This window comes from Ornithodoros turicata, chromosome 2 (genome assembly GCF_037126465.1).
Source record: "Ornithodoros turicata isolate Travis chromosome 2, ASM3712646v1, whole genome shotgun sequence".
In the NCBI taxonomy this organism is placed as follows: domain Eukaryota; kingdom Metazoa; phylum Arthropoda; class Arachnida; order Ixodida; family Argasidae; genus Ornithodoros; species Ornithodoros turicata.
Window position 1 is genome coordinate 78,562,170 of NC_088202.1, and position 25,406 is coordinate 78,587,575.

The window sequence follows — 25,406 nt, forward strand, 5'->3', positions numbered from 1 at the left end:
ACCTCAAGCACGTGTGGTTCTCGCATCAGTTTGTGACGGAGGAAATATTCCTACAAAATTTTATGCGATAAAGACCAGTTTCGACTCGCACTTCGTATACCGGCAAACGAAGTTTACGAGAGTTCCCGCATTCACCGAAGGGTTCAGTTGCCTGAAGAATCAGTAAACGACTTTTACACATCGTTGCGCAACATGGTAAAGAAGTGTAATTACCAGTCCGCAGAGCTACAGGATAGACTAGTGTGAGACCGGTTCGTAGTCGATTTGAAAGATTCGAGGCGCTCAGACTTACTCTGCAGAAATCTGAAGTTGACCCTTAACGAAGCCTTTATACAAGCAATGCAGTTTGAGGATGCAGAGAAAGAAAAACGTGCCCGTGAAAATGAACGGGATGAAAAGGATGAAGAATGAAATACCTGTGGATTAAATGATTCTCGGCCGTAATGAGACGTTACTCGAGTTTTAGTACACCAGAAGAATTCTACGAAAACGATACGATAAAGCAAGTTCTCAAATCCAAGCTTGGCAATGTGATGTCACGCGCGCAAAAGAAAGAGGATGGTTGGCTTATCCTGAAGAAAGAAGGAAGTCACTGAAAGGTTAGCCAGCTGCAGGACACGAATCCACATCTTCTGGATTGCAGGTCTTAGCTCTACCAATTGAGCTTAAGCTAACACGCCTCTCCTAGTTTCGTCATATGTACTGTAATTTCGCTATCATGATATTCCTTGCCTGCGCGCCACTGGCCAATTTTCTCACAAGCTGGTACATCGAAGGAAAAGTCTCACGACAGCAAGATACCCGTTTTTCTTTTCTGTTTTTTTTTTTTCTTTTTTTGCATGCGCAACAAATCTGCGAACTTGTCTTCCTGTACGGTGTTTGAGAAAACGTACAGAACAGTCAACTCATGCGTTTCTTGCAAAGTGCATAGTGCATTTACGTCAACTCAGCAGGTCGGGGGCTTCAACCAGCGCTTCCCCCCAAAACTGGAACCAAGTGAAACCTCGAAGATCCAAATATCCCCAACAAAACTTGTACCAAAATCAAAGAACGCAGAGAAAAGAGGTTCGATTCCTGGCGTCAGCACCTCTTTTCCCTGGGTTGTTTGAATTCGTTGCGCGTTTGAGGCTTACGTGTCTGTGTCGTCCCACGGCCAATTCTCGTTGTTTACGTGTTTTGGATCAAATGCTGTTGTTGTTTTTAAGTGTTGAGAGAGGTCAGCCAATATTTGACTTGCTACTCTTCAAACAAAAAAAGAAGAAGAAAAAGAAAAAGTTCACCCGGACAAAAAAGAAAAAATCACACACACTCATACAACAAAAAAAAAAAAACAGACACAGGGAAATGGAGATGCGCAGAAGCACGTGTCACAGGTCCCGCAGGTTTGCGGCATTGATGAATTGTAGCAGGTAGCCTGCCGCCTCGCGGCAATTGTCGTTTATAGACCATGCACCCAGAATATTTGCAATGGTGAGTGGCCGGCTGTCCAGTGTGGAGAGACGCTTTTCAAAGATCTTTCTCTCGTCCTCATATTTCGTGCAGTGCAGTAGTATATGGATGCCGTCTACGCTTGTGTGGCATTGTCTACATGTAGGGTCGTCGGCCATTTTTAGCTTATACCTGTAAGCTCTTGTGAAGGCAGTAGCAAGTCGGAGTCGATGAATGAGTGCTGCGTGAGTTCGGCTCATGTACGAGGGGTGTTCAAGTCAAACCGGGACTTTCTGCCTCCTGAGTGTACAAATGGCTCGCGCTACTTCTTTTTCGTCATTTTCACACGCGACAGGCCTCCGCGTTCATCACGTGGTGGTTCAAAGTTTGTGCAAAACAGAAGACACGTGCTGGACAAGATGGCCAACAACGAGGTGAGCGCGCACATCGAACAGCGAATTGTCATGAAGTTTCTCGTGAATGAAGGCATAAAGTCATCTGAAATTCACAGAAGTCTTCAGGCTCAGTATGGCCACGATACACTTAGCCGCAGCAAAGCGTTTGAGTGGTGCAAACGGTTCCGAGACGGCCGTACATCAGTGCAGGACGATCCCGGCCGGGGCGGCTCAGAGCCCAGTGTCAGAGTTCCTGAGAACATCCAACGTTTTCCCACGTTTTTCTGGGACAAGGCTGGCCTTGTTCATGTTGACTTTCTGCCCAGTAGTACCACCATCAATAGTGCATATTACTGGCAGGTTCTCAGGGATGTGCATAAGGCGCTGAAGCAGAAGCGGCCGGGCCTCATCACCAAAGGAGCCCTTCTCCTATACAGGACAATGCACGCCCACATACCGCGCATCTCACGACACGCACCAATGACTTAATGACCAATGACGACTTAATGAAGCTTGGCTGGGAGTTGCTGCCACATCCCCCTTACAGTCCAGACCTCGCCCCCAGCGATTTACATCTCTTCGGGCCACTGAAGTCGTTCCTTGGCGGCCATTCCTTCAGCTACGACGACGAGGTCAAGAATGCGGTTCGATCATGGCTGCTACGCGCCGGTAAGGATTTCTACACTGCTGGCATCCAAACCTTCGTGAAACGCTGGGACAAGTGCATTAGTGCAGCTGGTGATTACGTTGAAAAATAAAACTAATTTCTCGCCTGTAAGTCCATTTTACTTCTGCGAAAAATGAAAAGCCCCGGTGTGACTTGAACGCCCCTCGTATCTACAGCCTGTGTATTTATATGGACCATCGACGGCGACAAGCCTGGGGTGTCTCCAGTGTAGATTGGCCAGGAGCTCCTCATCTCCACGTCTGCCGTTCGCTTAGCTGCCCTTTTGATGTCGTCTTTGGTCAGTGGTGTGTTTTCCTTGCATGTCAGGGAGTGGGCTTCTCTTGCAGCCTCGTCCGCCTTCTCGTTTCCAGGAATCTTACAGTGGCAGGGGGTCCACTGGATGGATACCTGATGTCCGTCTCGTCTGAGTTTACCGTGTAGAGGAGGTGGTGTTCCTCTACATGAGTCCTGACCGGCGACGATGGAATGTCCCAGCGGGCAGATGGCCGTGGCCTCACGCTAGGACGGTGCCGGTAGAACTGCTGTGCCAGCGCCGTAGCGCGTGGCAGCAGAGGCACGTCGTCATCATCGTCACCGGGCCGCCACAACCGTATGTCTTGGTAATTTTGCTCCGCATGGCGTCATTGGTGGTCTCCTTGTTTGACTCCGTGTTTGTATGGCAGATCGGGAGTCAGTAAAAAGAACCCACGTTTGTGGCCAGTGAGTCACCATGTGCTTCAGCGTCGAGAATATCCCGTGAAGTTCCGCAGCATGGACGAAGTCTTGTGGCTTAGCTTGCTCAGTAAGGTCTCGGCATTACGGGGATCATAGACGGCCGAGGAAGCCCCATCCACAGACACGGAACCGTCAGTATACACGGCGGTAATGCGCTCCCCTAGATCTGTTACCACGTCCAGCGCAAGCTGCCTAACAACTTCAGGAGGCATGTTGCTCTTTCTGGTAATGCCAGGGATAGTGGTGCATGCTGGAGGTTGCACTGGCTCTCTCCAAGGAGTCGTTTTTGGCTGCCTGTCTTTCTCGTATCCAGTTGGGATGTGCTGCTGGAGGTTTCTGACCGCTGTGCCAAAGCCAGAGTTAGGTCGGGTTACATCTAAGTATACGAGGGGGTGAGCGGTGTGACGCGCTTGGTGGCGCAGGTGTACTTTGATGACCTCCTTTGTTTGGGGCACATGCAGCGTAGGTTGGTTGGCTTCCTCTGGTGCAGCAGCTTGCGGAGTACTCCTTGGGACGCCGAGTATGATTTTAATCGCGCGGGCGTGAAGGCATTCCAGCTTGTTTCTGTTAGTGTTGCAGAGGTTGTGGAGGATCGGGAGGCTGTACAGGATACGTAGTAGTACCAAAGACGTGTAGAGTTGCTTCAGGATCTTGGTCTGGGGCCCTCAGGTAAGTCCGGCCGATGCACGCATTGCATTGAGAAGCAGACATACCTTTCGTCCTGACCAAGTCAACTGCCTCTCCATGTGGACACCCAGGAACTTGTGGTCGCGCACAATAGGAACTGGCTGGTCGTCAATCAGGGTGGGAAAGTTCTCGTAAGACCCTCTGGTGAACGAGAGAAACACCGTCTTTGTTGGCGAAAGGTGCAAGCCACGCTCGCGGAGATAGTCGGCGATTGTGGTCACAGCAGTTTTTAGGCGGCGAGACAGCCACCGACGGTTCGTGTGAGGTGTCAAATGTTTCTCTATGACACAGGCAACATCCCACTAACGAACGAACGCAAAGCTGTGTCAGCGGAACGTGCAGCACGCACTTTTCTATACCACGGTACCGGGATGTTACACGTAAGGTTTGTCTGCGCAGTGTGGCGACATGTTGCGCGTTATTCAAAAACTTTTGCACAGATAAAAAAGCACAGCACACTATAATAAATATATTTGCAGTGTTGTAATGTTGCAGTGTTAGTGTATTATATTTGCATATAATGCACCAACATGCAGGGAAAAAAGTCTCCTGATACGGTTATTAAAAGACCTGTGCACTGATAAAAGAACATAACACAACATAATTATAATAAATAATATAACACACGCTTTATTAGGTTGCACTAGGGTGCAAACACAGAAAGAATCTTCAAAAACCGTTGTTAAAAGAACAGCACAGAAACAACTTGAAATTTTTAAAAAATCCCACAATATAACTAGCAATATGCGACCCATTTGCAAATGGCGATAACCAGCATGAAAAATGTAGTGCATGTAGTGCGCAACGTCCCACAAGACAACACTGTATTTAAAAGTGTTTCCTAGGACACACCATATCATTACGGAACTTGGATTGCAACCGGCATGAACATAAGGCATCTCACTAGTGACGTCATTGAGATGCTGCGTTACCATTTCTTTTTCAGCAGCGGTTGGTCTAGAAATGCCAAGTCTGTGTCTTCCTGCACATTTTTTCTTAGTGTCTGGAAGCGGGGCTGCTTTTCCATTCTTTTTTCTTTCATTTCTGTTTCTTTTCCTTTATTTTTTATTTTTATATCTTTTTTTTTTTTTTGCAATTAACTCTGTGCTTGGAATTCAATAAGTGCACAGCACTCTGCAAGAACTTCTCTACTTTCACTGCTGTCCCATGTTGGACATCACCTGATGCTAAATATCCAACAATACTGCGTGCTAGAGATACTGATCGTGATACCCCGGAACTCTCAGGAGCTGATACTCTTGTTTGATTTACTGCACACACGCTGTCAAAGAAGTCCTGGTGCTTGCCCATGTCAGGATATTGACTGCTGCTTGGTTGTGTGTGTTGGTCATTTACTCACCATGCCACCATATGAACGTGTTTACACATGTTGAACCTTGTGACATGATCGTGTCATGTACAAACAAAATCATGCAAACATGCTTCACAGTTTCCAAACTTCAGCGCACATCTTCCCTGACACTGCGGTTCGTAGATTCTTATACGGTATATACGAGGGGTGTTCAAGTCAAACCGGGACTTTCTGTCCTGAGTGTACAAATGGCTCGCGCTACTTCTTTTTCGTCATTTTCACACGCGACAGGACTCCGCGTTCATCACGTGGTGGTCCAGAGTTTGTGCAAAGCAAAGGACACGTGCTGGACAAGATGGCCGACAACGAGGTGAGCGCGCACATCGAACAGCAAATTGTCATGAAGTTTCTCGTGAATGAAGGCGTAAAGTCATCTGAAATTCACAGAAGACTTCAGGCTCAGTATGGCCACGACACACTTAGCCGCACCAAAGCGTTTAAGTGGTGCAAACGGTTCCGAGAGGGCCGTACATCAGTGCAGGACGATCCCGGCCGGGACAGCTCAGAGCCCAGTGTCAGAGTTCCTGAGAACATCCAACTTGTGGAGCGCCTGATCCTCAAGAACTGACGAATAACATGTCTCAAACTGGCACGAAAGACGGACCTTTCTGTGGGAACGTTGATCACTATCATTCATGAACACTTCCAGCTTCGGAAAGTCGGGCCTCATCAGCAAAGGAGTCCTCCTCCTACAGGACAATGCACGCCCGCATGCCGCACATCTCACGACAGGCACCTTACAGGAACTTGGCTGGGAGTTGCTGCCACATCCCCCATACAGTCCAGACCCCACCCCCAGCCATTTCCATCTCTTCGGTCCACGGAAGGCGTTCCTTGGGGGCTGCCCCTTCAGCCGCGACGACGAGGTCAAGAATGCGGTCCGATCATGGCTGCTACGCGCCGGTAAGGATTTCTACGCTGCTGGCATCCAAGCCCTCGGGAAACACTGGGAAAAGTGCATTAGTGCAGCTCGATGTTACGTTGAAAAATAAAACTAATTTCTCGCCTTTAAGTTAATTTTACTTTTGCGAAAAATGAAAAGTCCCGGTTTGACTTGAACGCCCCTCGTATATGTTACACCTATTACGCTTTTTTTCTTTTTTTTCTGCCAATAAATCCCCCCCCCCCCATTATGCTCTCTCATTTCACTTGCGATACGGTTGGGTCACTTGCCTGCAGCATATAGTCCTTTGGCATTCTTTCGCTGGCATTATGGACCTTTACAATAAGGCTTGTCTTGTATGTTCGAGCCCCCTTGCACACCTTTATCAGGCGGTCGAAAAATTGATCTCTGGTGAGCTTCATCAATGCAGAAATTAGCTTCTCCGCCCACTTATTCTTTTCTCCCTTCAGACAGCAATGCTTCAGGGCCCTGTGCATACTCTTTAAATTCATATTTGTGTTGATGGCAGAATTTATCCTATGACAATATGCCGATACTTCAGGCCGTGTGGCATAGTTAACAACTAACTTTATTACAAGGTGATGACTGGAGAGTTTCATCGCCAGGGGCGATACTCTACCCCATTGCTGGTGGTGATGCAGGGAATGAAATAATGAGCCCCTTCACAATAAGGATCGAAGCCCTGTGGTATCCAGAAAGGTGAAGAGAGCTTTGAGGGCGAGCGTTGGTGGGCTGGATGTGGCCAGGGACCAAGCAGTTTTGTGAGAGGGAAAAGGCGGGAGTCGAGCTCGTTAAGGGATCCGGAGAGTACGGTTCTGAAAGGTTGGTAGTGTGGGCAATGGAGAAGAATGTGCTCTAGATCCTCTACAGCACCGCAGTGACTGCAGTGGGGAAATTCAACTTGCCTCAAGCGGTAAAGTCACTGTGCTGTAAAAGTCATCGAGGCGCATTCGATGAACTAATGCGGCATCTTGACGAGAGATATGTCGAGGCATGCGGAAACCGAGCTCTGGATCAACTCTGCGCAGGCTGGGGGAAGAATGTCAGCAGTCCATTGGCTGGTAGCCAGAGGAGTCACGAGGCGTCGAAGTACGGACCGATGATCTCCACTCAGCAGAGCGATACGCGTCCGTCTCCGAGACGTGAGAGCTGCTTCTGCGGCGCTGTCGGTCTGGTCATTGCCTTCTACACCACAATGCGCTGGAACCCATTGGGGAACTATCCTGTGCCCTGCCATCGGTGTAGCTGCGGCAGACGTAGGAAACTTCGCGCCTACCAGAGCATTAAAATGGGCTCGAAGGACTTTATGGGGAACCTGATCTCTGCGGTCCTGGAGATCCGGAAAACGTGCGAAGGTGGGTGGCACAGGCAGAGACCAGGGACCTTCGGCGGTGTGACCTCATTAGCTATGAAGCCAGTGAGAGCCTGGCGTGTCCTCTGTGCTACGCGATGGAAATCACTTTCAGGACAGTATCGAATGCTCCTCAGGAGTGGGTGACAGGGAACAAGTGCACGCAAACGTAGGAGGTGCTCAGCCGTTTCACGCTCGTGGAAAACCTCCACCAGGACTTCACCAGCTTCAGCCAGGACTTGCCGTGTTTCAGCCATACTGGGAACTCCAAGGCAGAGACGAAGGCTTCGGGCAAACAGGTTCCGAAAGCTATTTAATGGCGTTGTGGAAATCCTGTGCAAGATTGGAAGGCAGTAAAGCACAGTCGCCCTCACCACAGCCGCGTGAACGGCTAGAAGGGGGCGTTGATCGCAGCCCCATCCTAAGCCACACAGATGTTGAATTGCAGGAAGCTGTCGCTGCACTTTGGTTTCAAGGTTAAGCAAGGTGTGGTGTTCAAGGTATGGCGAGCCCAGCGCAGGTTCGAGCTCAGGACCACACCAAGAAAGCGATGGGAACGTACAGGCTCGAGCTTCTTTGCACCAACCAAATGAGGGAAATTTCCCATAGCCTTGTGAGTGAAAGCGAGCTCGACGCACTTTTCGGCAGAAAGGTCCATTCCAAGTCGCGTGAGGCACAGATGGACATTATTTAAGGCTAGCTGCAAACTGCGCTGGATGGCCGGTCGTGACTTGCCTACTGTCCAAAGGGCAACGTCACTGGCATACACAGAGAATGCTACTTGGCGAGGAATTATCGATTTTAGGCCTGGCATTACCACATTAAAGAGTATAGGACTCAGAATGCTTCCGTGGGGTACGCCTTGATAACCAGGGTAACAGGGTGCTTAGGGCTTTGGCCGTGGGATGTGCGGACAGCAACAGTTCCGTCCGTAAGGAAATCGTGGAGCCGGTTGAAGAGTCGACCAGATACTCCAAAAAACAGCAAGGGGTGGAGCACACAAATGTGCGAGCCGGTATCATATACGCGCTTGATGTCCCAGGAAAACCGCTACAACGATCCGCCGGTGAGCACGAGTATGTTGAACTGTAGAGACTAGGTCAAGAACTAGATCCACGGAGCTTCGGTGGCGACGAAATCCAGCCATGTCTTGAGGTAACACACCTTGTTTTTCGAGCTACCAGTTGAGGCGATGTAAAACCATTCTCTCCATCAGTTTCCCCGTACAGCTCGTCAGGCTCACAGGGCGAAAGGAGGATAGGGCATTTGGGAGTTTGCCTGATTTCAAGATGGGAACAACTAATGCCTCCTTCCAGGTAGATGGTACGGATCCCTGTCGCCAAGACGTATTATAAACATGAAGGAGAGCTTGGAGTGACCGCGCTCGTCAAGGTTTCGTAGTGCGGCCTAGGTGATTTTATCGTGTCCTGGGGACGATCGCACATTCATAGTTTCAACGCAGTCATCAGCTCGATTAGAGTAAAGTCGCGGTCCATAACCTCCGGTGGACGGGGCCAGTCTTGGTGAATTTCTGTCGACAAGCTCTGGACAAAACTGCAGTGTACCGCAGTCGTCGTGGCAGCCGCCGGTGTCGTTAGGACGACTGAGAAATCTGTCGCTAGCGTGGTGGTGGTGGTGCTGATGAATGGGCTCGCCGTTGTCGGCCTCACACAGGTGGCCGACGTCACGACTGACGCCCTGGGGGAATGTGCGTCCTGGGCCGACTTCTAAGGGAATTGTGCCGACATATGTCTGAAAGCGTCTGAGGTCGCTAGCGTAATTTCGTCTATACACCCTTAACAATAGCCAATGCCGCAAGAGGATTCTTTTGTGGTGGCGCATCCTTCAGAGCTCGAATTGTCCTCCAGATCTTTGCGGCCGGGTCAAACGGTGAAAGGTGTTGGCAAAACTTACGCCAACGCTTCCGGTCTTCTTTCCTAAGTTCTCGTGTTACTTTAGCTTTCGTCCGGCGGTATGCTACAATGTCAGGAAGTTGCCCAATTCGGCGAGCCGTTCTCTCTGCTCGGCGACGTAATGCTCTAAGGTGGTTAATTGCGTGAGAATGACCGACGTGACCTGTTACCCTTTTAGACAGGACCACCGCGTCCTGGATGGCGCAAGGAATGCCTTGCGAGAGGGCCTCTGGGGACATACCGGTGTGCATAGATGTTCGAAAGCAGGCACGAAAGAGTCTCCAGTTCGAGAAATTAATCAGTCCAGTAGTGGGTGACGGAGGCAGTCTATCGTGCGAAATATACAGGGGAAAGTGGTCACTCCCTCTGGTGTCGACATCGGTATAGCGCACAACAAGTGCCGAATTATGTCTGCTGAGCACCACGAATGATCCAGGACATCGAGTGACTTGGGGATCGCATATAAGTTGGCTGTCGGTTGTTAAGTGGGCACATGTGAGAAGTCTCTATTGTTTCCAACAACCTCCTTCCCCGTCCGTCCGTTCTACGGCTTCCCCAGGCCGTATGATGAGCATTCAAGTCACCCGGTACAAGAGCTGGGGATTCCAGTGAATTGAATAAGCGTTCGAGGTCAGTCCACGGAACCTGTACCGCGGGACGTAGATAGACACTGACGACTGTTAAGAGCATGTGCCCAAGGCGGACCCTGCAGTTGACATAATCGTAAGAGCGACAACAAACTGACCCCATGGGTGCAGCAACGAGCCCATTACGAACGTGTAACGCTGTTCTGCTCTCAGAGTATTGATGAGACCGATGGATTCTATAACCATTAACGCGATGTGTAGCATCCATGCCATGTTCCCATACAGCTATGAAAGTGAACTTGTACTGGTGGAGATGAGATTTCAAATCAGGGAGCTTGTTACGTAGGCTGCGAGGAAACGACAACAACAACAACTTTATTTCAGGATGATGGGTGGGGAGTTTCATCGCCGGGGGCGATACTCAACTCCATTGCTGGAGGTGAAGCGGGGAATGAAGGAATGCGTCCCGTTACAATGAGGATCGAAGTCCTGTGGCGTCCAAAAAGGCGAAAAGAGCCTTGAGGACAGAGCGTTGGTGAGCTGGATGCGGCCAGGGGCCAAGCAATTTTGTGAGGGAGAGGGGACGGGAGTCTAGCTCGTTGAGGGAGGCGGAGAGGACGGAGCGGGAAGGGTGGTAGTGTGGGCAATGGAGAAGAATGCGCTCGAGATCTTCAACAGCACCGCAGTGACTGCAGTGGGGAGAGTTAACTTGTCTCAAGCGGTAGCGCCACTGTGCTGTGAAGGCCACGTCGAGGAGTTTCGATGAACTAATGCGGTGTCTTGACCAGAGATATGTGCTGGCATGCGGAAAGCGAGCGCTGGGTCAACTCCGCTCAGCATGGTCGCTATGGCCTTTCTATACAATTGCATCATGCTGAGGTCAAGATAATGCCTCCAATGCCAGGAGCGCTTGAACCTCGGGCAGTTGCGACGCACCACGAAATGCAGAGACAATTGCCTTGACTGCCGCGAGAGCCGCAGAGAAGAGTGTCAGAGAAGGCACAGCTTCGGTGGTTGATGGTGGTATCCAGAGTTGCGGAATTAAAATTCCGGAATTGGAACGATTCCGGAGTGATGCCCCTTTTTTAGCGCACCGAGACGAAATGGCAATGGAGTTAAGTCACCAGCTGTTGGGAAGGGAATTTGAATGGAATTAGACCTGTTTGGGGCCGGAATGGAATGGCCAGCGAATGGTGTTAAATTGATGGCCTCCAGCACGCTGGGTTTTGAGCGGAGGCAACTCAAAGTAAGTGTCTGGCAACCATTCAACCCAAGGTCGTCTATAATTTCGGATTACAACGCAAGAAAAACGTCCGCACTTCGGACGCTATACGTGCAGGCAACCTTGCTCGTAAACGCTCGTCGCGGCGCTGGTTCTTGTTTTAAGATGTTGGAAACAGAAGAACATAAAATTCATATTTAAAAAAAGCAGTATACGATTTTCTGTCCGTTGGCTGTTGGTGGGATATCAAGTATCCTGTTTCTTTTTTTTTTTTTTTTTGCACTTACCAATGCACCAGCTAATAACTTACAGTGCATCACTTTAGCCCCGGAGTGGGAATGGGAATGTCCTTTTCTTGGGTGGAATGAGAATGAGCCTCGCGTCTTCATTCCAAGGAATTAAAAGGAATGTAATTTAGACTCGCGACCACTCCTCGGAATGGAATTGGAATTGAATGGATCAACCCATTCCGCAACACTGGTGGTCCGCAACTGTTTCCGCAACTGTCGTCTCATGCCTGATGGATCTGTCACACCGGCGTAAGTGCGTGTAATCTGCTTTGATGGACCAGGGTGTGTTTGGTGGCTGCTTCTGATGGGCTTCGCCGCCATGGTGTTCTGCATGGTGGTGGTTCGCCTGTGCAGATCGAGGTGGGAGTGCAAGAAAGTCGTGTTCATTCGTACCAGACGTGACGGTGGCACTACCGCCCCTGAGAGCGTCAGATGGAAGTCGTAATATCAGATCTTGATGCCTTTTTGTGGTGGCAGTCTTCACGGGACATAAAGGGAACGATACAGGATGACCGGATTTACATTTAGCACACGTTAGTACACGTTAGCACATTCAGTGTGAGCGACGGTAAGGCCCGGTGAAAGTCAACTTTCTTGCCTTAATTGCCTTGAAGCATCTCTAATTGCCTTCAGTTACTGTTACCTCTTAGTCGTAATTACGTTCGACTACTTCAATTTCAAATCATTTACCTCCGTTTAGATTTATCCTCTTATGTTCCCTTTGCAAGTCCACTTATACATACATACACATAAATGGGATGATGATGTGGTGGGTCATTCTCCGCCGTTATGGCGGTACACTGCCCCATTGCGCTTGTGGAAGGGATGAGAAAGTGATGATGATGGAAAGGTGTCCTATTAGAGTTCGTCCATTAATCCAGCGCTGGAGAGGAACTCAGCAACAGCTCGTAGGCCTTCCATCAGATGTGAGGTGTCCGACCATGGCCCGAGAATTTTGGCTAAGTCGACCTGGCGTTGATCGACGCGTTGGAGAGCAGTTTCCATGAGGGCGCGCTCGAGCTCGTACTGTCCACAGACCAGGAGGACGTGCTGGAGGTCACCGCGCACACCACATGTGGAACAGAGGCTGGACGCGCCGACACCGAGGAGGTGTTTGAAAGCTGATGTAAAAGCCACATTAAGTCGCATGTGGTGGACTACTGTGGTAAAGGAACGCGGCATTCGCCGGGGGAGAGTAAGGGACAATGTGGGGTCAACGGAGTAAAGCAGAGAGTGGGTGGTGATGTCAGGTTGCCATTGAGACTGCATCATGGGGCCCGTGAGGAGTGAGACGAGGTAACGGCGATCCCCCTGAGACAAGATGATGGGGACACGGCGGGTGTACTGGTGCGCACCTGCGGCTGTTCGATCTGCGTCCTCGTTTCCGCTGATGCCCACATGACCCGGGATTCACTGGAAGACGATAGAGTGGCCCTGTGCGCTTTCTTTCTTGTATACTTGTAGAATTTCAATGACTACAGGACTGAGGAAGCCGCGAAGTCCCATAGTTGCCACACATTGCAGCGCAGATCTGGAATTTGTAAAGACGACCCAGGAGCGAACGGGGCTGTCAGTAATTTTCTGCAAGGCGAAAAGAATAGCATAAAGCTCAGCGCATGTTGACGATGTTTTATGTGAGAGATGATGGCCATCTGAAATTGACTCGGAGGGAATGACAAAGGCAGACGACGAACTTCCCCTCGTGGTTGAGCCGTCCGTGAAAACTGCGGTGGAAGTCTCATAACACGAGCTCATCATATCGAGAGTGAGCTGCTTCGTCACGCATGCAGCGACGTTGCCTTTCTTCCCTGTTAGCACTTAGCACAGGCACCGACAGGGAGATGCAGGGCGTCGGAAAAGTCCAAGAAGGAGTGCTGGGAGCTGTGGGTGCGACCACAAAGTCAGGTATGCTAGTCTTCAGTACATACATACAAACATACAGACATATGTGACAAATTCAACCTCTCCCTAGTATTTTTCTTCATCAACAACATACATACATACATACAGCTTTTTCCTGTTTGACACTCCTAATGCTATCGCATTAAAAGTGCACGCGACAATCATAATATAGGCCTAATAAACGGCCTAGTATAACCGAAGGGTGCGACCTATGGAGTTTAAGGCATAAAATTTATTCCAAACGTCAAAGTCCAAGATGTGCTAAAATAACTTTATGCACAGATTGATCGATCCACAGATTTATTCGTTGCATCATTCCGAAACATTCATAGCTTTAGGTCTAGGTCGCTACGGGACCTGAACTGCAAGGACAAGGTCTGTAGGCGCGTTGGAACACTGTTGAAACCAAAGCTCGAGGACTGTAGCTGCCATAGTATTAAACAGGAGGAACTTGTTCCGCACTCACGCGTAGTAGCCCCACATGAAACCACAAATGATCATGAGGACAACAGCGCCGGCGTTGCACACCCCTTTCGATAGAGGGGTTTCTTTCAGAGATTCAGCTGCCTGTAGTATGGATTCTTCCTGGTTGAGCTCTCCTGGGCTGTCTTTCGGGGCTTGTAGTTCGCTTTGAGTCACACCACAGATACACAGCATGAGACGTTTCAGCCTTGACCCGGCTGCAAAATTATACCACACAACGAAGAAATGTGTAAAAAAAGACATGGAAAGGTACACTGTGTTCTTGAGATATAAACCAGTACAAACCGTGTCAGGCCTTCAAGAGGCGCTAAAGTGCAAAAAATTACTCCTCTTGGCGGAATGAAAGGTGACATTACCTAAACACAAAAAAGGAACAGGATTCATCGGTTGCCTCGTTCGTGATTTCTGAGCGAAAGAAGCGCGAGAATGCGGAGAGGCATAGGCGGAGAATTTTCAGTCTGCCTGAGGGGGCGGGGGCACAACGTCCCCCCACCCCCCCTTTCATGCACAGAAGTCGTGCAGGGTGTCTGGGATTCCGTGTTGCGACGTTGTGAGGCAAATGTTTACAGGATTTTTATGATCATTCCCGTGAAACACGCGATTCTTACGATTTTCCTCAAAACTTTTATCTTGAGTGTCAGCCAAGGAAGGGTAACGGACGTATTTTCGTTAACATTTCCATTTTTCTTACTGCTACATTTTCGTTTCCGTTATCCGTTTCAGATACGAGCTTTTCAATTTCGTTTCCGTTATGTTTCCGTTACTGTTTCCGTGTATGGAACGGCTGTTACAGAGCTGCAGGAAGACAGCCTTCCTTCTCTGTCAGCACCCTGTTTTACCCAAGTGCTGCAACACATTGTCCATGGCCGCCCTCCTCTGTCCCGTCCCTCGGCCTACTCAGTGGGCCATCACTACAGCCCTGCTCCGCTTCTTAAAAGACTCGGGCCTTGCGTCTGCCCTCTGACTGGACATTCTTGGAACTTTCCTTCATGCCTGTACTGCACTGCACTGCGTGCCTCTTTTGTCTCTCTTTTTTTTCCTTTCCTTTATTTCTTTTGTTTATTTTTCAGTTCCTTCCTTTTTCTTTCTTTTTGTTTATTTTTCAGTTTCTTTTTCGGAATAGCAAGTTGACAATAGCCTGGCTGACATTTCCGTTTTTCTTTTTTTTACTCTATTAAACATATCCGCCCCTCCTCCAAGAGCTGCTTCGGTGTCACGCGTACACACTACACAAGTAATTTAAGTCGTTGGGATGCTCACGTCTTGCAAGATTTTTTAAAGTCACTCATAGTCCAGCAACCCAAGATGGATGTAACCTTCATCCAATGTCGCATTTATAGGCGGATGCTCTCAGTAGTAAACAATACTGCCATAACCACGGTCAAGTGAAAGAAGTAAACAAAAAATCATAGGCTGTCATCCTTGTGCTATGGTGGAGTAGAGCGCGTGGAGTCTATATTGCGTAAGTCTCATGTGTTGGTGTCATGAAGTTATGTGGACAGGGACGAGTGGGTAAGCGCGAGATGCACCCTCAAGATCCAATATTGCGCTTTGTATCCATGATCTCGTGTAGTATTCAGAGCATTACAGGGAATGGAATCATCAAAATACCAAAACAATATGAAAAGTCACTCAAATATGATCGCACAACAGGGATAGCCATTACCCAAATTCAACACCGGACGATAACTTTTGTTTCCGGTTCTGTTTCCGGTAATGGAGGACACGTGGTAGCGTTTCCGTTAGCATCTCCAATTTTGGTAATATGCCGTTTCTGTTACCATTACCGTTACCCTACCCTGGTGTCAGCTGGGTAGACTTGTAGACCTCCCCCCCCCCCCCCCACACACACGCAGTCTGCGAAGAGGTATTCTGATTACTTTCCCCAAACAATCCCCCTGACACGTAGTTTGACTGGACCAACGAGGCCGCGCTACCCATTGTCGGCCTTCTCAAGATGGACACGCGTAATGTGCCTTTGAATGCATTAGCATTAGAACCCTAAGTTGCAAAATCGTGACCGTCTGATGGATGTATGAAGCCTCGGAGAAAACCTCTCTCCTCCCTTTCTCCTCCAATACCCGCGTGCTGCGCATGCGCACTAGCAGAGGGAAGACTCCCTCTGAAGACTCCCTGAAGAGGGAGAGAGAGGGAAGACTCCCTGCCGCTTCCGGAGAGAGAGAGGGATGACTCCCTCTCTCCGGAAGCGCGGCGAAGGCTCAACTCGCCGGAGAGGAAGAAGGTTTGCGCCGCTGTTGTAGCTGTGTACTTAGCAGCAGTTAGTTATGGTTAGGGGTGGATAGGGGTGGATAGTGGTCGTGGGTGGGTGGTGGGTCGGCTGTAAACGCACAAAAAATACATAAAGGAATACGACTAATGCTAACGCATTTCCGCCGTATGAATTATATTAAGCGTCCTTCAACGTGTTTTTTTTTTTTTGCTCATTAATCACGAACAACGTAGCAGATTGATCCTTTTGTGTGTATGTAACAACATCTTTCATTCCGTGAGAAGAAATGTTGGTACCCCTTTAATGGGAATAAAAACGTGCGTAACCCGGTACGGCGTCAGTTACACGACCCAAGTCCTATTCTTTTAAATTTCTGTTCTCATTCAACATGCAAACATATAGAAATACAGCTTCATATGATTTTACGCTGTCCCTCGCCGTCTACCAGATTTAAACGACGTCACATTTCCACTGGATCGTGCTGCACATTGGTTTGAGACTTCTATAGAAGTATAGCAGTCACACTGTCACCGTGAAAAAAAAAGTTCTAATTTCTTCATTTTCCGATCCTATCATGAATATTCAACCGCTGGTCCAGTCCTCTCTTCCCATTTCGCCTAATGCCTTTTAGCGAATTATCCGCCATCCCTTAGCAGGTTCACCGACTTTGAACTGCAGGGTGTTCCGTTTGGCCTAATGTATGCTACAGACGGTCCCACTTCGCCTACTGATCCGTGCCACGTGAGGAAAGAAGGCGCTCCCCTCGCGGGCTACCAAAAGTCACTTTCGCATCTTTGCAAAACTTTACAAACTTGTTGAATTTGAGAGAACTGATGTTCTGAGGCTGGAACAACATAGAAGGGACAATCACATACAAAGCCTCAAGTTGAATTTGTTTAATTTATTCAAGCATAGCATTGTGTTGATGCGTTCTTTTTTTTTCTTTTTTTTTTTTTTTAGATCTTCCTGAAAAGTCAATGTGAGAAGTCCGTTATTCTATATCGAGAAGTAAAAGTTAATTACGGATCTCCAGGTGACAACTCTATCCCTTTGCTAGTTATGTTCGAGCTCGTGTTAATCGTGGACGATTAACTTATAACGGAAATACATTTCCCCACACCGATATTTAAAGAAAATATCGTGATCTGCACTCCGATAGCGAAATAAAGTCTTGTTTACTGTAACGGCGTTACGTACAACAGTGCTGCGTACCTTTCTTTTCTTTCAACCGAGCAATACTGCCCTCCCCCTTGTTTTTTCTCTTTTCATTCAAAGTCCAGTTCCCTGAGCCGCACGAAAGACCTAATCTGTGCTAGTGATTTTGCATATTAGTACCTGATCCATTTCCCTGTCTCGAACGCTTCATTTATCCGTCCTTCTGCATGCATTCATGGGTTGACTATTTGCTCTCCACGTTTATTTTGCCCCAGACTACGAGTATTGGAGTCGCCAGTTCTAACCACGTTGAGTCTAACGTATCCATGTTTTACTTTTCTCTATTAAACTCTTAGAGGCATTTTTGTCTAAAGATTACGTCTTTGACACATAATGTACCACATAATTCTTCATTAGTGCCGTTTTTGCCTATTGTCTTCCACAATATGATCCCTTTGAGAAGACCTCCACAACGGAAACTTTGCATGGGATTGCAGAAATAACGAGCGTTTTTCGCAACGCTTCTGCGCATGCTCTGTGAACCTGACTGCGCCGGAGAGGGTTCCCTACATATTCAATAGATGGCGCCGGCTGTGTTTTGGCGCGCGCCGACCGTGTTTCCCTGAACAGCCGCTAGGATACGATATGTGTGGTGAAAAAGGTTCATTGTCCTATGCTCTACCTGAGCACGAGTGACAGTTTTCCATCCTCACTTACGTTTGTTTGACAATGTCGAAGCCTCGTGATCCATACCGTGGATACCTTCCAAGTGCTCACACGTGCTTCTATTGCAGGTGAGATTCTCATTGCCTTTGTAAATTATTTGAAGGACTGGCTTCTTCTGACCCTTGCCATGGTCTTCTCGGATTTCTTTGTCATGACGCGTCGCGTACGTCAATCGATGTAGCTGAAAAGAAGAAATGGTGTGAATCGCAATTATAGTAATATTCGCAATGGAATATGTATGGGCATAAGGATGTACGTCGTGTACCTGTCTGGCTTCGCTGGGTGGTGTTAGAAGACTGACCACTGTAGTAATAATGCTAGTGATGATAAAAAGGAGAATGCCAAAGTGCAGGTAGTGAACGCTCGACAAGACAGCGGGCCTTGGATCAGGAATACCGCTTCCACAAGCGGGAACAGAGTACCAGAATTCCCATATAAAGCGAATCATGCCGATGACTAGGCCGCTCATCAAGCCCCAGAAGGCGCCCTGTAAAGCGAAATAGGAACGTTCATTTAGTTGCAAAGGCTGCAAAGTATATTATGTCGAGGTGAGCTCACTTCTTCAGGAATGTACCGGAAATTTTCTTTCGATCGCAACGCGAAATATCTTAGCTACTGGCCTGTTCCCCTTGCTTTTCTCTAGGGAATGACAATGATTGAAGGACTGGAACGAGCCATAGATTTTAACGATAAAGTTTGTTAGGTTTGGATACATGCTGGTCTTCATGGGCGCGGCTACAGAAATGCTTCTCTAGACATGCGCAGCATCGATAGCAGTAGCAAGATAAGTTGATAAGTAAAATATGGAGCGACTGAGTTCAGTACCCGACCAATTCCGCATATCCAACACTGAAATTAAGAAATAAGAGGCCAAAATTGCATAAGGGGCCCGTGTGCTATAGTTTCGCCCGACAACCGCAGCGGCAACTGCCCTCCTCCAGAGCCATATATTAAGAGGGACTCTCGCCATTAATGGGTCATGCCTATAGACTCTTTTCATCTGACGTCACTGTCGCAGACGGCATAGCCTTTCCCCCTGCTTGTGGCAGCCATACTTTTGTGCATGGCGCGTGCACGCTACCAGCATTAACTGTGGTGCGAGCACGTGCGAACACAAAAGTATGGCGGACGGAATGAGGTCTGTGAAAAGGGTCTATACCTGAAGCTCCACCCACTTTTTCAGCTTTCTCACCAGTGGCGTCTTCAAATATGGGACACCATCGATCAACCTATCGTCACTATTTTTCCCCCCATCTAACATAGGCGGCGCCATTTTGGGTGGCAAGTGGATTGGATGGGATCAAAATTGATACCTCTCGCGATCTGCAAAACTAGAGGATTTTTTGCTCCAAATTTGATAAACGCCATCTAGGCTGCGCAAGGCACGTCGGGAATTGTCGTCTGTTTACGTTGTTGTACTGCTGCCGGCAGAACCACCTGCTGGTACACATCTGGTCGTCGGTACAATTTTTTTAACTTATCTACATGAATAATTGGAATAAAAAATACAAGAATGTTTATATCCATTAGATTCAGTAATTAAATTCCAACTTCCAATGCACAGTGCCGTTTTTGTTTATTTCGTTGTGACCGCCGTGTTCACTAGGCATAGAACCACCAACAAAAAGTATTATTTTCTGGTAGATAACGATAGCGGAGCATAATTTGAAACTCATTTTCGAGAAACGTATATGATGATGTGCATCTGCGTTTGTTTGTTGTTGTTGTTGTTGCAGTGTAAAATCAGAGCAGTCTGTGATTTTTTTTTTTTTTTTTGTCACGAAATTCCCGCTTTACCGTGTTTGTCTTCGTCGCCATTTTGGGTGGCGGTGAGGTGTCATGACGACCCCGTGGTGAAAAGCAAAGCAATCAAAGGCCCAGAACTGTGATCGACAGGTCGAGCCGCTTTTTGGAACTCCTCCCAATAGCCAGACTCCTTTTTGATTTTCGGCTCTGCCCTACTCTAGTGTAGTGCGCCCATAGACGGTCGCGTCCGGAGGCTCCCTGCGTATCCGTACCGGGAACGTCATCTCTTTTGTGAAAATCCTTGCGCCACGATTTTTCAGAGCCGCAGTGTAGTCGACACGTGCCTGTGTGCGGAAAAACATCCGGCTACACGACCACAGATGGCGTTGCAGAATCCTGTTAGGAGCGCCTTCAAACGCTGTGAAAGAGGCCCGTACCCAAAGATTTTAGCTTTGTGCGTGGTATGCGAATGAAAATTTCCCGCTGTTGACTTCTGAAGAACTGATCCTGTCTTACGACACGGTAGTGTGACGGATAACTTAAATTGTACTTGTATGTTCGACGTAAGTGGTCGTTCCTCACCGGTTCGTTAATACGGGCCCAGGCCACTGCAAGAACGTAGACAGCGCTGACAGGTGGCACCAGACAACTTCTGACACTTTGCATGTAGTGAAATAGCTGGCTATTTGGAAATGCTTCGATGATGGGTATCCAACTGACACTGATCGCCCCTAAAACAACGACGAAAGTGCGACCCACAATTAAAAGTTCGACGTGAGACGCGTTCTTGCGGAACTTCCTCCAAATGTCGATGGAGAAGATAGTCGAAGAGCTATTGAAGACAGACGTCAATGACGACATCAGTGCCGCTAACATAACCGACAGCATCATGCCCCGGGCACCTGCAGAAAGAAACAACGCAAATAATATTTGGAAGGGTTGGTGTGGGCAAGTATAACAATGGACACGGTATAGACAAAGTGGATATTTACCTACGGGCATGAGTTTGATCACCAGTAATGGATAGGCAATGTTGCTGCAACCGTTGTCATTCTGACACACTTGCCGACAACGTTCCGGATTAGAGCATGCCACGTCGTCTTTGATAACATAGTACATAAATACAACTTTGAATAAGACGCCGTACTGTTTGAAATTGCGAGAAATGTAGTGCAATGAAAAATAAGACACTTCCAGCGAGACATAATAACGACACCACAGCAGTATAGAAGAGCCAGAAACTGGTGTAAAATGCCTCTAGCCTTCTTTTAGCGTTTCTTTAAAATAACGAGTGGTTGGTTCCATGCCCTTTTAACTACGACGGAAAGATGCATGGGGTCCGGTTACACGTTTCTGATGAAATCGTGAAGTTTTATTGTGTTGTACGGCGCGTAAACCTAGTGTGTGTGTATATTGTGTTGAGGGAAACCGGTGTCGACAGGCGATCACGCGAGCGAATGCCAATGGGACATTCGCGCGGGTACCGCACTTTACAAGCATGGCAAGCACGTCGAGACTGGGAGGTACTCGGGTTCGAATCCCGGTGCCGGCTGTGCTGTCTGGGGTTTTTCCTGGGTTTTCCTCAGACGCTTTCAGACATATGTCGGCACAGTTCCCCTAGAAGTCGGCCCAGGACACACATTCCCCCAATGCGTTAGTCTTGACGTTGCCCACCTCTGTGAGGCCAACAACGGCGAGCCCTTTCAACAGCACCAGCACCACCACCACCACCACAAGCATGGCTAAAGAAAATTCTTTGTCCTATGTAACTACCTGTCTTCGTGTGTATATGTCCCACCTCCTTCATCGCCACCCCACTCATATATTAACCCAGGTGCACTCAGGTAGGGGATCGCAATTTCTGCGGTGAAAAACACCTCATCCCATCATCACGCACGTAGTAGTAGTTGTTGTTTTATATTCGTGGGTACCTCTATTGCGTTGCAAGTCTGCTATCTTTTATACACTACAAAGGAAATTCAGATATTAAAAAAAGTACTAAAAGACCTTTGCTGAACTATAGGCTGAACTTTAGCCACTTGCAGTGGTGGCACGAATTACAAGCATTAACTCCGAAGAGAGCTCTACAATTTGCTGTTACACTGCAGTGCCTTTGGATGTGATACAACAGTATAGCCTATGAACTGTTTTCAAGATCTAGTTTGTGGACACATCCGATGTAGCTACATCACAGGTGCTACCACAATGCCAAAGTATGGCACAGTGTCGTAGCCAGGGGGTTTAGTGGGTTCAACCCTCCTCGCCCCCAAAATCGTACCTTTGGTAGTGCATTTGGGAAAGCCAAACGAGAGGGGGATCCTCCTACTCCATTTAGAGTCCCCATAGAACCCCTCCCGAAATATATATATATATATATATATATATATAGGTTAAAGAGGCTGATATATCAGACGTCTGCGAAGTTGAATAAAAGTAAAATAATAAGACGTGGACGACAGATTACAGGAAAGTTCACAAAAAATACTTTATTTAATGGGTAATCTAACACAAAGATTAAAATGTGCTATGCAACGTTTAAAGGAACGGTCCACGTCTCGACAGTAGCACTGTCTTCGTCAGGACAGGACGAACCTGACGACGACAGTGCTACTGTCGAAACGCCGACCGTTCTTTTAAACTTTGCATATCATATTTTAATCTTTGTGTTAGATTACCCATTAAATAAACTAGTTTTTGTGAACTTTCCTGTAATCTGTCGTCGACGTCTTATTATTTTACTTATATAAAAATCTATATATATATGTGGCAACGCGGCTGGTACGGGACCAAAGACACAGAACCTATTTGAAATTATTAGACATCAAGGGTATAGACTTATACATAATACTAAAGCTGTAGAGCTCGAAACACATAACATTAACTTATTGAGATGCTGTCCTTTCGTAGCATGATGCAGACTTGTAGCAAGAACGACTCAAACAGAAACCACTTACCTGGATACAACACGCGAGCGGCCATACCAGGTATTACAAGCAAGTACATGGGAAGAAGCTTAAGGAAGCCAGCCAGGATACAGCCACCTTTGGCGTGGGATATGCTCTTCGCGGAAAGAGCACGTTGGACGATTACCTAGGGGAAAATGAGGCGCAGGAAACGCTATTAGGGCTCCACATCTGCTTTTGTGCTTTGAACTTGTGTAGGACACGGCTGCGGCAACCACGCGGCAACTAAATAGCGGTTAGCGTCAAAGAAATAAGGTACTGTGTTCCCCGTTTTTGCTTTATACTTATCTTCATCATCATCGTCATTTCCGTCTATGACGCAGAAATAAACAACGCTAAGAAGTACAAACGCAGCGTACACGGGACGGGACGGATTGCTCATTCTCAGCTTCCAAGAATCGCACACGTGAACAAACTCTTCTCCACGCAGCATCATGAAAGAAAACAGACCTAGGACTTGTTCAAAAGTCTGTATCGAACTAAAAAGCTGCCTAACGTATGCAGCGCCCTTTACATCCACTCTGTGACGTCTACCTACAGCGTGTATCCCTCACCTGACGTGTGTGCGTGTGCCAGTGTGTGACCCACCCATTCACTTGATTCCTAATGGGAAAGGGTTTAACAAGGCCTGCGGCGAAATACTCCATGTCATCGTCACCAGTCCGAAGCAACTGGAGGCATATGTTCATTGGAAAACAACACATGTAATTTCTGAAGTTCGCCACGAACTTTCCATAACGTTCACCAGTTGCCTCATACTGTTTATATGTATGGCTGCCTATTTATACGTAGCGCTGTGCACGCGTGAGAAAACATGTATAGAATGTGAAGAGAGTGAGTGCATACCCCGCCCGTTCAATCAGGCAGTAAGCTGTTGTTAGAAAGCTGTGAGGTGCAGCTCGCTGTCCAGCTTTTTTCGAAACTGCAATATTTGAACCCTCCACGGAGGTAGTACGACGGCGTAGGGAGGGGGGGTGTCGGAATTTGCTCGCCGTGTTGGCGGCATGCGAGTGGACATCACCACGACCATAACCTTAAAGGGGTGAAGTGGTGGAGGGTGAAGGGTTGGATGTGAGTTAAGTATTGAATGGATGAGACCGATGTGCACTGTGGATAGGGAGTACGTTACAGAGGTCTTTGCGCATAGCCCGTTGGTCGCGAGTTTTTGTAGATCATTCAGCGAAAGAACCTCGCGAATGAACTGCAATCGACTAACGGAATCTAAGCATAATCGTCACGTCAAGCATTCAAATGGCAGGATGCAGAGGTCTGCCGTGTTGACAGAAAACAGTTATCATCATGTCTGTATACGTACATGTGTCTGTCTGCGTTTTATTTTCAATGCTGTTACTTACAAGCAATATCTGGGAATCAGTACTGGACCACGAACTAGCTGCTTGGGCTCCCTTCTAACGTCTTTATCATTACAACGAGAACTTTAAGCGTAGACGGTATAGTGAAAGCCGGACTATACCGTTGGCGCTCGTAAAGAGGATGCGTTACCTGATCTGTGCACCAACACCAGACAGCAGATATAGTGATGCCAAATACAACACCAGTCCAGGGAAGGTCTGGGTCCGATGCAGAACGGAGCAGGCTCTGATAGTTGTCGGGAACTTTGGAACAGGATACATTGTCCGCCGTGTAGAGGACATAACTGTCGTCTCGCGGCACAGCGTATTTGAACTTCCGCATCAGCCCCTCGAAGCCTCCAACCTCAATAAGACCTGAAAGTTTGCCGAGCACGTAACTCACCGCTGTATCCACTCATTCACGCTTGCGTTCTGACTTAATATTGACAAATTGGCTCGGTATTTTCCATTATATAGAATTGGTAAGGCCATTATGTGCGCAACCGTCAACCATTAATTCACTTTCCTTCTTTCACTCGTTCCCAATATAATACGATGAGCTTGTATACAGTAAAACATACGAAATGTCACTCACTGAGAACCATAAGAGCAAAAGCTCCGACAACCATCAAGATGGTCTGTACAAAATCTGTCCATATCACAGCGCTCAGTCCACCTGGACAAAAAGTGAGCAAGGTTCGGTAAGGCATCGTAAAACCGTCTTCATAATAATGTGCCCAGGATCAATTTTAACGACAAGTAATGCTTACCGGCTACAGTGAAGATACATGCTATAGACAGCAGAATACCGACAGATACGTAAGGGTTCCAGTCGAGAGCTTGTTTAATGAATATGGCTCCAGCGAACAAATCGGTCTGCAAAGCAACAAGAATAATTTTCACTTACGAGATCTTTTTTCTTACCTACTGTCAGATAAGTGAAAAATTTCATCCAGCAGAGAGTCGTTTTTGAGATAAACAAGAAAAACGAACGGTCATCCAGATTCGGTTGTGACCTAAGCATCAGCGACAGCACCATATAGGGGACGTCGCAAGTGTAGCCGATTAGTGTTTAAGATATAGTAAAAACGTTGTCTTTCGGCTTAAAGGGACTCTGACCAGAAGCTGCGGGAGTGCTTTCGTACTCGCAGTCTATAAAGCACCCAAAAAGGACTCCTGCTCAGATACTTGTGTGATTCTGAGCATAGAGTTTTCTTTCTAATCAATCGTTTATTTCCCAACCAAAATACTAAGCTTGTGAATGCAGCTAGAGATAGCCGAACGTGAGTAAACACGTT

The 25,406-nt window shown here is 47.8% G+C and overlaps 1 protein-coding gene across 1 annotated transcript in view; it reads right to left on the minus strand.

Annotated features, from left to right (window-relative positions):
* Positions 1-13,736: 13,736 nt before the first annotated feature.
* LOC135385595 (sodium/mannose cotransporter SLC5A10-like) overlaps positions 13,737-25,406 on the minus strand; it is a 33,235-nt gene continuing 21,565 nt past the window's right edge. The window contains exons 6-14 of the mRNA XM_064615014.1: positions 24,879-24,984; positions 24,704-24,784; positions 24,260-24,483; positions 22,748-22,883; positions 20,786-20,893; positions 20,376-20,695; positions 18,313-18,534; positions 18,039-18,228; positions 13,737-14,133 (exon numbers count right to left, since the gene is read on the minus strand). Coding sequence (XP_064471084.1) covers positions 13,916-14,133; positions 18,039-18,228; positions 18,313-18,534; positions 20,376-20,695; positions 20,786-20,893; positions 22,748-22,883; positions 24,260-24,483; positions 24,704-24,784; positions 24,879-24,984 — 1,605 coding nt within the window. The 3' untranslated portion in view covers positions 13,737-13,915. The remainder of the gene's footprint in view (positions 14,134-18,038; positions 18,229-18,312; positions 18,535-20,375; positions 20,696-20,785; positions 20,894-22,747; positions 22,884-24,259; positions 24,484-24,703; positions 24,785-24,878; positions 24,985-25,406) is intronic.